Raw genomic sequence first — 14993 nt, forward strand, 5'->3', positions numbered from 1 at the left:
AACTAAGATGAGGTTGTGTGACAGTTAGCATTCTCTAAATTGTTTCGTTCAATAATATATATCAATAACAAGGTACACGCATAAAGTGACGATCTGAAAAAGTAGTTGACGACATCGTCAAAAAATAAAAAAATGATTGACCATAACATTCGAATTAAAATAGTAAGGTATATTCAAAACATAAATAACGCTTCAAATATTTTTATTTTTTAAATGTTTATATAATAATAATAATAATAATTTTTTACCATAATTATATGAATTTAGAGATGCGAATAAAGTATTTTTGAACATATTATTTTATGAAGTATATTTTTATTATATATTTCAATTTTTAAATTAAAATATAATATTATTTAGCCTTTCAAAAGATTAATGATGGATTTGAAAGGTTATTCTGACTATATTTCAATTTAAAATGATTAATTCTTAAATTGAAGAAGGTTCGTGATTATGCTCCGAACTTTGGTCCCTTGTCTCCTCTCACTTTCACGTTTCTACAAATGATATAATTTTATGCCTTCATATAATTTAAAAAAATATAATATTTAATGATGAATATATGATTTGATTCAGGAGATGAATCAAAGATATGGCCATTAATAGATTGTGTAAGGACTAATTATTTTTCTGAAAATCGATATTTTTTCGTAACAGCTATACTAATACTATAAAATGCTTGGAGCTTCATTATAGTTGGAAATGCTATTTTTTCGATTGTTTTGGTAAACAATCTTTTTTCTCTCATCTGCTGTGACGACGTCAATTTTTTTCCATGCTATTACTCAGTACCATCATTCTATGTACTTTATCTCTATATGCTATGTGTAAAAGGCTTATGTATTCATAGAAAAATAGTTTCTTTTTCCCAAAAAAATAATTTTGTAGAAATGAATTGAAGACAATAATGGAATTTATCTATGAGCATAGAATCCAAAACGGATCTCAGTTGTTCTCTCAGTCATCTGAGTTTTGAAATATCTGGGGTTATAGTAATTTGGGACCATTTCCGCACAAAAAATAAAAAATGTAACAAAAATCTTTGGTGATGCATATTTTTAAATAAACCTTTCTCTAAATTATACATTGAATATTGTTCTAAAATGCAGGCTATGGTATTCTTCATCATTTTATATTATGAATTAGTTATAAGGGGTTAAAGAAAGTGTCGTTATTCATCATTTTTCAGCCTAAAAATGTAAATATATCGAGTTCAGAACAAGATACAGAATCAATAAAAACATTTCTTAATCATAGAAAACACTTCTTAATAATAAAAACACTTTTAGATAAGTTTCATTAATTCTACTTTTAATTTGGGGATTGTTATAAGGGTAAAAATGACTCTGAATTACTCTTATTCCAGATATTTCAAAATTCAGATGACAGATTGGAAAACAGAAATCAGTTTTGGATTCTGCAGTCAAATATTTTTTCTGGCTTGAATTCATTTGTACGAAATGAGTTTTCCCCTGTGTTATTCCTCCATATTTTTAATATTATAATGTACCAGCGAGTAAGGAGCTTCGTATTAATATCTTTCAGCAGATATATCGTTTCTCATAGTTACCCTATTTTAATGATATTCTCTCATAGCTCATCCCAATTTAGAGAATATTTCCATCATAAATTATCCTTTATATCGTGTGAAAGATGCAATTTTGTACAAGTTTTAATGAAGTATTTTTTTTTGCATTTCTTTGACAAAAATTACAAATTAAAAAGCATATTCTGTAGCGTATTATAATATTCAAGTGCACACAGTTATGTAAATAAAATAATTGCATCAATTAGTTGTTCGTTATAGTTAAAATGACAGGTGTTATGATTGAGAGACGTGACCCGTCAAAAAAACAAACAAAAAAAACTAGAATGATTTTTCTCAATATTAAGTCTAGACATAGGTTAATAGAAGTAAAAGGTAAATACCATAACTTGTATACGACTAATGAGGTTGACTTCCACCACCCTTTTTAATATTGACTTCATAGTGTATGTGGGGTTGTATGTTTTGTCAAAATCTGTCTTTCTGTACAGCAGTTGGTACGATACATCAAATTTGAAATTCTAGCAATGCTGGTCTAACTTTGTATTTCTATTATTCTTTTACGAATTATTATCTTTTTCTACAAACAAATTGTTATTATTAAGCCTTTAGAGGTGCTGCAAATTGCACATAAATAATGAAAAATGCATTATTAAAATTAGAAATGGATAGATTTTATGTATTTGAGGGGTCAAATCCGGCTGTAATTAAATCTCATAAATCAAATGAAGGTTTTCATTATAAATTATAGTAAACATTCTTGGATATCGCAACTCCTCCTTGTAATTTGAATACAATGGCTATAATTGATCGATTTATGTCAATGAAATATTGGACTGTATGATGTAAAAAAAAAAATATATATATATTAGACATTTCTCCTTCTTTTGATTTTTGATCAGGATTGTCTTTTTGTTGACTCACCAGAGGTATACAAATCATGTACATAAAATCTGCTGAGAGTAGAAAATTGTCACTTGTATCCGATATATCCATATAATTTCTTATCTATATATTAAACACGAATGTATGTGCGTGTGGTTGTGTTCTGGAATCACGGCCAAACCAATGGATGGATTTTGCTGAAATTTTTCATGTAGCTTCTTAAGGCTACAAAAACAGTTCTGGTAGCAACTTTTGGCATTTAAGGCCATTTCGGCCTTAAAATAGTATTTTTTCAGAAATGAATTTTTTGACTAACAAACGACTAATTCGCATAAAACATAAAATAAAGACCGATAAATTCTAAGAATTATTCTTGCTACATATTGATATGTATCTTTGCACACTTTTTTAAGAAGGAGATTATATGGTTTAGGGAAGAAAAAAAAAAAAGATTTTGGCAATAACATTAAAGTTGAAGGAACGACGGTTCAACTTGAATATTTTTTCATCTCTAAACCTCATAATCTCCTTTAAAAAAAGTGTGTAAAGATACATAACAACTTGCAGCAAGAATAATTCAATAATTTTCTTTTATATGAAGCAAAAGAGTTTAGAATTAAATTTTAATTTATTTTTGTCCGGACAATGCCGGGCAAACTTACTCTAGTAATAATTAAAAAGAGTAAAACCTACTTGTTTGTTATAAAAAAGGATTTTAAGCTGGCCTTATTTAATTACGTTAAAACAGGGTGTGTCAGCAATGACATTATGTCCAAATGATTTATATGTCAAACGCATTTAGTTAATGCTTTAGTGTGAAAGAGGTGAAGGAAGGAAATAATCTCTTCTCCGCATTGCTTTCTGAACTATAGTAAAAAAGGAGTAAGTAGACTGTATTTGTCAAGTATGTGCTCATTTATTTACTCAAATGTCATGTAGATAATAACTAAAGCAACAAAATAAATAAATTGCTCCATTCCTCATGCCCTCTCTACAAAAGGCATACTATGTACATGTATAAACACGCTATGAGAATCTCTGTATGACTGCTCTATGCTCTTTTTATTGATCCCTTACTGAATTATTTTACTAATGACATTGATAAAAACAAGGAGCCATCCATGTATTTACGTATATATTTGTATGATATACATTTTTATACGAGCGTACATACAAACATATTATTGTTGTTACGATAGTGATATAGTAGTGATGTTGTGGTCAAGTTGGGCTCTATACAACAAATATCAGATGCTGTTTTTTTTTTGTAGAAATAAATTGTCATAATATTGACGAAACAAGAGTGTTGCCATTTATGGACTCTCAAGTCTCATGTAATAGGCTCGAAACATAAGTAAATCCACCCTTTTTCACGCTTTTATACCATGCTTTTTTTCAAATATATTTTGTATGAAAACTAATCTTTTTTTTTACTGAGGAATTTGTGGGGTTACATCATTGGTAGGTCAATTTAAAAAAAAAGTAGTACAGCTGTTGGGTAACTTTTTTTAGAGTTACTTCCAAAAGAAGTTGTAGTAAAATTAATTTATACTAAACTATTGCAGAGGCGTCCGCAGGATCATATTTTTTTGGGAGGATTAGTTTTTGGATTTGTTTAACGAAATCAAAAAACTTCAAAGATCCCCCTCCACCCTACCCTGAGCAGATGCCTCGGTAGTGGCATGTTGCTAATTTCATTTAATACTAGAAAGTAGTACTCCCATTACCCCAGTTTTTTTCAAAATTTCCACATTTCGGGTAATTTAACCCTGTTCCCAGACCACTGAAGTAGTGGATCTGTGCGTACATGTTCTAATGTCAATTTAGTATAATTTCGTTACCACTATGACGCACCGAAAACAATATAATAGATATATTGTTTCACATAAACAGGAGAATTGATATATTATTTATAAACAAAACTGTTGCATGAGAATTACCTAATAAATAAATTTATGCATTGCACACACATACATAGGTAGGAATACCGAACAAATAAATCAAATAATATTGTACAAATAATCAAATATGTTTATAGAAGTAGTATTAATCAAATATAAATACTGAATAACCTGGACTACTACTCTAAGTTTGATAAACCATGCTTCGTTGTAGTTGTTGGAGAGAAAGAGAGAGAGAGAGAGAAAAAAAGGTGGGGGGAGGAGGAGGAAGCCTTTCCCTGTAAGTTACAAAACTAACTTGAATTTTTTTTTGCTTTTCCATATTGTTGTTATTATTCTTGTTTCAAATCAATAAAAATCCAATAAATACACACACGTATAGTATTTAAAAAAATAATCTAATAACAAACTTATTTATAACTAATTTTCTCTAATAATAAGTTGAGTTAACCATACAACCTACTCATTGAACCAAATGTTAAAACACATACAAAAAAGCGCCCCCGTTTCAATGTAATCTCATTTGGCTTTTATTTAAAAATTAATTATTTTGATTCTATTTATATGTATATGTATGTACATATATTTATCAACTCTATATATTCCTTATATACAGTTCGATTCAATCTCATTCTCTCATTAAAAAACCTTTTTAAATATATATATTGTTTTTTGACGAATCATTTTTAAAACAAGTTTCTCTTTAAAATTAAACACACACACAAATTTTGTTTTGCTTTTGAGTCAAGCAGGCTCAATATGAATTTGATAATTATTATCAGCTAATTAGACTAAGCTTATGAGGAAAAAAGTGTAAAAAAATAATTGAATTATTTCTTATGATTTGTCTTCGAACCTTTCTTTATACCTTGCAGTAGACCTAGAGCGGATCCAGGTCGACTGTAATGTTCAGTTGCTGTGAGTTTTCGTAGATTCGTTTCGCTTGAACTTGGTCTTGGCTTAACAGATGAGAGTAAAGCTCGTGTGGCTCCATCAAAACTCGATTGTCGCAAATTGGCATACGCTCTGGAATAAATAAGGGGGTTAAACGAGAAAAACACATATAAATATATATAAAATATTATTTGTTTAATAAGTAAAAGTCATGGGGGATCTGAGATGCATTCAAGTATTATAGATGTTTGTGGATGATCCTAACGGTCTCAAAAACATAGCATTAAATGTACATAAATAAGTATATGATGACGACAGCTGTGGTAATGACCTCCAAAACGCAGTACCCATTGCCATAACCACATAATTTAAACTTTTTTTCCATGTTAAAGAGAAGAAAGAAGAGGAGAGAGATAGAGAAATAGAAAAAGGAACGTGAGGAGGAGAAAGCCACGTTCTTTCCCCACTTAGTTCTGAGGGAGAAAAGATAGAAAAAGCAACGTGGAAAGAGGACTCAACATTGAGTCCTTTTTATTTTCTTTTTTTCACCATGAGCATAATTACCATTTGTAATTTAAGAATTAATTGCTTATCTCTTTAATTGAACACATTATAACTTTTCCCCATCATTATTATCTGGTGAATAAACCCTTTCTCCACCTTCTTGTATATATATATGTATCTTCCTTTCTTGCCGACCAATCAATAATCATTTTCTACCTATATTGTTACTTAATTGTAGTTTAACATATTTGTATTATCGTTAGAGATAAAAGTATGATGTGAGCACATTTACCTATATATGCACGTATACAACAAAGGCGTACTTTAAAAAGGCACGTAACATTTGTAACCTCTTCCGTTAATATTATTATAATGATATAAGTATGGGTAAGGGACGTATTAAATCAATGTATCCACCTTATATTCATGATGAAAACTCACTAAAAATAAGTATTCTTAATGAATGAGAGAAATTTTAGTATATACATATATAGGTATGATATAATTCTCTATTCGATATCAATAAAATAATAGTACATTTCCCTTATTTTAGTCAATATGATTAAATAAAGAATTACGACTATCCGCACTTTATATATATGGATTTAAAAATTTGATAATGTATATAAGATGACAACCCTAGTCTTTGACTTATTTAAAATATGTAGATAGCTTTTATCTAAAGACATATAAATACCCCTTTTTTTTTATTAATAAAAATTATTTATTTGTACATATGTCAAAGGAGGTGAAACTGTCATGACATTATCTAGAGTATGTAAAGCTCAAATACATATTATATGTAGTCATATGTACACAAATATTGGAATGAAATATACTTTTTATTTCATAGTAAAATGAACAGAAAGAAGAATTAAGTCAATTTACATAGATTTATTGCTACATATAAAAGAGAAAAAATAAAAGTATGGCACACAAAAAGTGTTATAGTTTCTAAAGATGTCAATACTCAATTACCTATTATAGTGCAAAAGGAGTCAAACATAGAGTTGTTAATTCTAAGCACTATCAGTATGCAAATAAAAGAAGCTGAAACATGTCATGGTACCACTGACAATTTGACGAATGTTGCGTAAAGAGACGCTTAGCTGTCGTAACCTATTATCCGATCTGATACATGAGCTATATGAGGAAGAAAATAGACACAAATCCCACTTCTTATCGAGTAAGAATATTGGCATGAATGACTTCATTGTCTATCCTCAATTCTACTCTGATCCCAAGCAGGACATAGGTATACTTAGAACTCCTGAGAAATCCTCAAGGGTCTTTCATTACTGAACAAACACAGAAGTGATTACTTTATTCCTATATGTATCTCTTGAAGGGTTAAAGAAAATGAAAGTGACTTTGGAAAATTTAAAAAAACATCGTTTAGATGGCCAACTACAATATCATTTACACTCGAAAAATAACACAGAATTAACAACTCTATGCATATTCATATGAAAGAAAGGCTTTTTTAAAATACATATGTACATTCATTAGACTTTTTTTAAACTACATCTTTGAAATCTGTGAGAAAAATATTTTCTGGTGAATTATGCTTAAAGCAGGCACTTTTAGTTTTATCACTTTTTATGTGAAAGTTGTACTCTCACATTTTTAATTTATATAGAAAAGTGCTAAAGCATTCATATTTGATTCATTTGTTAACCAATTATTAAAGTCAAAGTGAATAATCAGAGCTGACAGCTAAACTTCTCAGGCTTTTTGTGGTAGACATACATGTCGGATTTTGATCTTATAAAAATAACAATTATATTATTTTGAATTTAAGTTTTAAATTGATATTCAATCTTAATAATCGTTCAAAAAACTCCTTACAAACTCCGTAGTTTTACTAAGTAAACATGTTTTGGTGAATTGCTCTGTATAAATACAACTAAATGAAAAGTTGGAGTAGTAAAAGTTCCTACTTGAAGTTTTATAAATCATTAAATGAATATTTGTCATGATTTTAGTAGAATGATATATTTTTGAAACAGTCTAGTGTACATATGAAATTAAAAAAGATCCCATTCTTCTTTAGCAGTATGACTATTTTTGGAGAATAATTGGGAAAAAAAGAAAGTTACATAAATATATTTGTATAAAACTTATTGTATTCTTGGATGTAATTGTTTTAAAACTTAAATTCAAAATAGATAATCGTTATATTGTATGGAAGCTTAATCAAACAAATATTTCCACAAAGAATTCCCCTAAAACTCAGCTGTCAGTTGTATAAAATAATATTTTTTTTTTTAGTGAATCAATCTGTGGAAATAAAAATAACTATAATTTAAGAGAAAATGACGTCTTCTCATTCTTTTGTTATTAGTGTGTATTTTTTGAAATAATCTTTTAATACATGTTTATTGGTGACCCCAAATAATAATTAATATCCCTTAATAATTAATTAATTATTTCCTTATAATATTATGCAAGATTGGTTTGAGTGTATGTATGTGAAAAGATCTCATTCGGAAGCAATAATCTTTTAGAAAGCTCACATTAAAGCTCAAAAACATATAGTCCAGAAATGAAATAATTTACGGATCAATTAACAAATTGTTCTTCATTGTGTAAATATCATGTTGTCTTCATTAAATATTATATTAGACTGTACCTTTTTCGGGTTAAGTTTTTTCTCTTCCTAGACAAAATACCTTTTCTGCACGGGGAATAAAAAACTGACTTTGGCAAAGTTACAGACCTCTCACGTCATTTTTGGTGTGGTACAGATCATTTAAGACTTTTGAAAAAGAAGTATTTTGGACTCAAAATTGGCCATTTTTAAGCCTCTTAAATGAGTCAAAATTGTATATTTCATAATTTTTGTGTATTCAAATTATCTGTTAAAAATATTGTGTTCCTTGTTTTTAAACATTAAAGGGATCTAAGATGTACTCAAAAATTTGATTTTTTTCAAACATAACATAATATAATATTCCTCCTTATTGTTCAACAACTATAGCTTTATATGATACTCAAAATGATTGAGTACATCTCAAAAGAGGGCGTGAAATATCTTTAACTGATCAACAGAATATTAACAAATATAAAAACTACAATTTTTTAAATCCCCACATCATACAAGGGACAATACAAAAAGCAAATAAATGACCAATTTTGGCTCAAAAATAACAATGATTCTAAAATCAAATACCTTACCAAAAATGGTTTGAACGTCCTCAAAATTTGCCAAAGTCATTTTTTGATTATTTTCGACAGAAAAGATATTTTTGCAGATGGAGACAAATATGACCCCAAAAACGGGACAAAAAAATATACATACATCCCCCCCTCCAAAAAGAAGAAAAAGGCACAAAATTAGGTAGCCTGTAGTTTTTAGTCAATATTGTCAAATGTAGACCACCAAGTATTAGGATACATATTCTTAATTTAAATGTTAAGTAATATTTAACAACTTTTTAATAAGATTGAATTCGATTAAAAATTATAATAAAATACACATTGCGAATAAGAAAGGTAATGGGGCTCTTAATACAAAAACAAGCTAGATAATGATTATTGAGTTTAGATTAAATTTGTATTCTTCAACTAATTATCATTAGTTTTTACAAAGAAATAATTCTAAATAATACTTTGAAAGTGTCGGAAATTGCAAAATAAAGTAGGAAACATTCATTGTCAGAATTAAACAACTCGAAATTATATTTGAAGGATTATAGCTTAACTTATATGCCATAAATCAAATCGAAGTATGAAATCTAGTTGAAATTCGTTGGTATTTTAAGACAAGGCTGAATACTTGGAAGAGAGAAAACATATCCATATGAGACAGGCCACCACCAGACTCTCAGACATTGAATATCATGAATGAAATTCAGCATAAGTTAAAAAGAGTTCAGGTAGAGTGATAATCAAGTGATTTTATATTCAGGATAATTACTATTTTGATATTCAAAATGGCCACCATTGGGCAAGTAACGTTTGGAAGGTACATTTTTGAAATCAAATTACTAAGTACTGAGGAAAAATAACTTATCACAAACACGTAGGCTCAGACTTTAGGTCAAATTAAAATTTAATAAAAACAACAACAAAAACGCGTTAAAGGTGCTAGATCACCAATCATAAAAATTGACATCATAGGATGATTTTGTCGATCAGTAGTACAAAAATGACAATTTATTCCATAATCTGATATCATTAGAAGAGCTTAGTAAAAATATTTAGTCTTCAATACACATTTAGGGAGGTTCAGCACCTAAAACAATATTTTCAGTATAACACGGCAAAAATTGATTGAATTCGACCGCTGGATGCTCAGAAATAGCGAACTAAACATGACAGGTCAACTGTTAAAATACTTTTTTTTTTTTTTTTGAGGAGAACGATTTTTAATGAATCAGTACCATCACAAAAGGATGCAAGTTTGTATATTGAATTTGAAAAAATGTCCAGTCTTCTCTGAGCTGTAGAAAGTAATGTTATAGTCGTAGGATTTTCAGACAATCCTAAATTTGGAAGCCTATCCAAACCATTTTGATTATGAGCTTTCAGATAATTAAAAATGAAGAGTTGAAGGATGTAAACATGCCAAAATCCAAAAAAATGAATTTTTGGAGAAAATAAGAATTGTCAATGGGTTATTTTTCCCTTAACTCATCCCACAAAATTGAATTCAAAGTTAATAATTGATCAAAAGATGCCAAGATCATATTGAATGGTATATATAATGAAGTAAAAAGTTTAATTATGATTTGTCTTAATCGTAGTTTTGTTCAAGATTGCACCAAAAATATAAAACATTTACCCTAACCATACGTATAGAGCGTCTGTTGCGCATATATATTTTTTGACAATAAGGATAATGATGAGGGGATCTATCTACATCATCATAATGGAATAGTAAGAGAGATAAAGAAGAAGGGGTGAAGAAAAATAAAAATATATATAGAAAGAAAATCTCAGTTATTAAATGTAGATGATAAAAAGAATAAAAATTATCTAAAACCATCTGCTTAAAGTAATTTTCCTTCCTTAAAATGAAATAAGAAAACCACATTGAGGAATATATGTAGCATTAAGAAAAATAAGGGGGAAAATAACGAAAAGGGCAATGACACTCTCATTGCCTTTTTCCACATACTCACATAGGTACATATAAATAAATTTTTTCTGCCTTTTATTTTACCATTTTGTTTGATCAATCAAAACCATTAACAAACTACAAATATTGACTCACTTTAATTTATAAATATTTATGTACCTGTATTTGAATACGAGTATATTATACATATACGCATAGGATTTGACCCTATTTAAAAATATGTTATCAATAAGTTTTTGCATGATTTTGTAAATATTTTAACCCAAATTATTATTATTTAAAAAAATTAAAATTAATAATTATTAGAATATTGCATGTTTACGTTACCCAAGCCATAAATATTGCAACAGGGATTTGTGACAAAAAGTAAAGCAAATGAAGTTCATAATATGAGTATTTTTGACCACCACCCTTTACCTGACATTAATTTCCTTGACTTTGCAAAGGAGGGTATGGTTGAGAGGGAGAGGCTATTGTAAGGCTGAGCAAGGGCTCCCTGATGCCATCCTTGTGGGGGAAAAATCAGTTTAATGTTGTTCAGAGTAGCTGTAAGTAAGTGTTAAGGATACCAAATTCATCAGAAAAAGGGTAAGCACACTGAATTGGGAATTCTTAAATTGTAAGACACTATTAAACCTGTAAAAATATTATCACATATTCTAGTACTAAACATAATCTGAGTAAGTCATTTTTTGTATGGGATTTAAATTCTGGACCATCTTGATTGAAAATAATCTGCCATTTATGCAAATTGTATATTTATAAAAAATGTAAGAATTGTATATAACTTTTTTATTACATGAAGTGAATATCCTCTGCGGCGAGAGTGATGTCTAGTCGATCATTGATTTTTCTGTATACTTCTCATACCTAAGTAGCTTCTAGAATGGTTCCCAAAAGCTGTTAGTCTTGTTTTAAAGTATGGGGACGTTGGAGTAGCTCCTTGAGTTTGTCTTTGCCTCCAGAATTGTCACATCTAATTGTATGCACATTATTTACAATCACTTCATGTACAAATAAGTAAAAAATACAATCTAATATTTTTTAAATAAAACATTTTCGTAAATAGTAGAATTTGTACTTTCTAATAATTTCCAATATATTCCATCAGGAAAAATCACATCAAAGCTAGAAGCTTGGTTACAGATCCACATTATTCTAGTAATGTAATAATATTATTCCCTCTTTAATAACGAAATCAAATATCAATAATATAAATTATATTATTCACATATGAAGTATATTGGATAATGAAGTATATTAATTATATACGACATATATTAAATCATGAATTTGATTAGTTAATTCATGAACCTGGTGTATCGGTAACACATGAATTTGATACGATAGTTTGATTAAATATCATTGAGACATGACTAATATAATTCATATTTAGTAGGAAAAAAACAAAAAAACAAACTATCAAAAATATTATACTATATTTCCCTTATCTAGTCCATTGTTTCTTTGAAAATTTTAATAAACAATACACAAATAAGGAAAGAAAATTAATTACATTACTTTTTTATAAGTTCAGTTCCAAAACGTCTACGTCTAAAAATGATTCTCTAAGTCAATTTGTTAACAACTATCTGGAACGTAATAAAAAATCAAAAACATAACTTTGATGATCATGAATATTTTGACGAATTTGCAAAAAAAACAACAACCCAACTATTTGCACAAAATAACGAATATAAATATTAAGTATATAGATAAACATGGCAGATTGAAGTTTACATACAAATCTAGTGGATCCAAGTTTTAATAGCCTATCTACATCATCAACACTATATAATGTAAGCAATAGTAATATGGGTATTAGAGTTTTTTTTAGTGAGAGATACACTTAAAATTCAATACATATTTAGTCCAGTTTTGGAGTAATTGACCCTCTTTTAACGGTCCTGTCAGGAAGAGACCAAATCCCAGTCTGCAGTTGCCAAACTTTTAAATACATTTCAATTAAGTTATGCTTTACAAAGTATTATAATTCATTATACGACTGTTTACTGACATTGAAGCCAGTAATTATATGTACCTATATAATATTCTATATTGTGACTGGGATGGTACAATATTGAATCTTGATTATATACACTACTGTCTTATTTATGATAAAATATTTATAAGTGAGGAGACGATTAATCGGAATCGGGAATTGGAGACTTGGGTGTTTTGTCTAGAACCGGAATTTATATCGGAAAATAATGTTAAATTTGCGATTCAGATTCTTATGTTTTATTATTTATTAATGGTATTTAACTATTGATTACCTTTTTAAGTTATGTAAAAAAAATTGTCCATCCCCCCTTCCCTCCCAAAAAAATGAAAAAAATAATAAATAATTTTTGCTTTTAAGAAATTGTAGGAATATAATATTTGAAATTTAATTTAATTTTTCGAAAAAAATTGTAAAAACCAAACACCCTTCCTCCCCCAAATATAATGGGACACCCCTGATAGCAAAATTGTATTTTTTAACTATTATTCAGAATAATAAAGAATCGGAGTCTGTTACTCCGAGGGTTGTCTGTATTTACAATTAAGTAATTGAAAATTTTTGTACCTATGACATCGTATAATCTTTGGCATAATAATATTTGATTTTATACCTATATGAGATTTTCATAATTGCCATTTGAAATGTCTCGAAAATTTAGTTTAGTCTATAATACTTAATACCTTCAATAATTTGGAAGGCAAATCCAAATGCAATCCTTATGAAAGATTAGTATGTGATTCAGATGAAGGTTGTACCTTCAAATATTTAAGTTATTACTAAAAAATATTTGTTCTTTTCATAAATAGTAACTCTGAGTCAAAAAATATTTTGCAAAATGATAAATTTAAATTTTATCAATGACTTCTCAATTTTGATTCAAGATAAATATAGAAAGTTTTGACGTAATGCTTGTCAAATTCGACTATCTTGAAAGCAGCATTAATAAACAAATTTTCATTCCATTTAAAATCTTTTTTCCTTGTTAATAAAAACATTTTTTGCCAATTGGGGCCTCTAATTTCTTAGAAAGGACAATGGGCATTGTAGATATTCTAAAGACATTCATTAGCGTCAGTTTTATAACATGATTTCAAGCATCTAACTCTAACTGAACTACGATACGATGTATAATAATTCTGTACTTATTGTATTATAAATTATGTAATCCTAAAATAAGTTCTTATTTCTTAGGAGACAATATAAAAATAAAGACATCAGATTAAGTTTCCTTAATATTTTTCTTCTATAGCAATATCTATACATCCTATTTACTTAGTTAAATACTTAAATAATGACGAATATTTAATTTCAAGCTCATCATTTCAGATATGAAGGTTCAGCATTAAATTTTACATCATTGTATAAACCAGTAAAGTATTAAGCCCACTTTAATTGAGTATGATCTAACTGTACCTAATATATTCAATAATGATATATAGGTAAACACTGAAAAATATCGATTTCAAAATCGATTATTTTACTAAAATATTCTTTAAAACATGCAGAAAGCCATATTTCAAATTTTTATACTACTTCGTCTCTTCTAAATTGGCGTGACTCTCTCTGTTTATTATGCAATTTGTAATGACATTGGCAACACTCTGTATAAAATAAATATTGTTCAAAGTTTTAAGTCAGTATAAAAATTGATTAATATAAATTAAATTTGATTAAAAATGTCTATACATATGTATAACAGATTTATGCATTTAGTGTTTGGGCTTAGTACAAACGTTATTATAATTAATTAACTATTAAATTAGCTAATTATATGTAGTGTTCATAATATGGTCATATTAAATATCGATCCTGAATAAATATAATTGATTAAGTTTAAATATAACTTTAGTGTAAATAACATATGCACAATGATATTAGAGTTAGTCGTTTTGAGGTGTTATATCAACTTTTTCGAATATTGTAATTGGGGTATCGGGAAAAATTGTATATTGCTATAAAAATAATTTACACAGATTTTGAGCTCAAAAAAGTTGGTTTTTAGAGGCTCTCCGAAATATATATACATTTTTTAAATGTGTATTTTTTTCATATTACTATTTCCTTTTGCCTCATTATCTATATCCTAAAGACAAGATCACACTTCTTATTTTTAAGAAGACTAAATATTTCATTGATATTGATGATAATTAATAATTATAATACTAGAAAAAAATT

At 28.1% G+C, this 14993-nt stretch overlaps 1 protein-coding gene across 50 annotated transcripts in view; it reads right to left on the minus strand.

Moving 5' to 3' along the window:
* LOC121116051 (uncharacterized) overlaps positions 1-14993 on the minus strand; it is a 222217-nt gene that overhangs the window by 33670 nt on the left and 173554 nt on the right. For 35 of the 50 annotated variants that reach the window (XR_005863752.2, XM_071887962.1, XM_071887954.1 and 32 more), the window contains one exon: positions 5189-5358. The exons of 5 other annotated variants lie outside the window; for them this stretch is intronic. Coding sequence is in view for 44 of the 45 variants with exons in the window: in XM_071887962.1 (XP_071744063.1) it covers positions 5189-5358 (170 nt within the window). In the remaining variant the exon portion in view is untranslated. The remainder of the gene's footprint in view (positions 1-5188; positions 5359-14993) is intronic. 10 more of the 50 variants (XM_071887981.1, XM_071887980.1, XM_071887976.1 and 7 more) reach the window with 1 other exon arrangement.

Source organism: Lepeophtheirus salmonis, chromosome 4, assembly GCF_016086655.4.
Source record: "Lepeophtheirus salmonis chromosome 4, UVic_Lsal_1.4, whole genome shotgun sequence".
In the NCBI taxonomy this organism is placed as follows: Eukaryota; Metazoa; Arthropoda; class Copepoda; order Siphonostomatoida; family Caligidae; genus Lepeophtheirus; species Lepeophtheirus salmonis.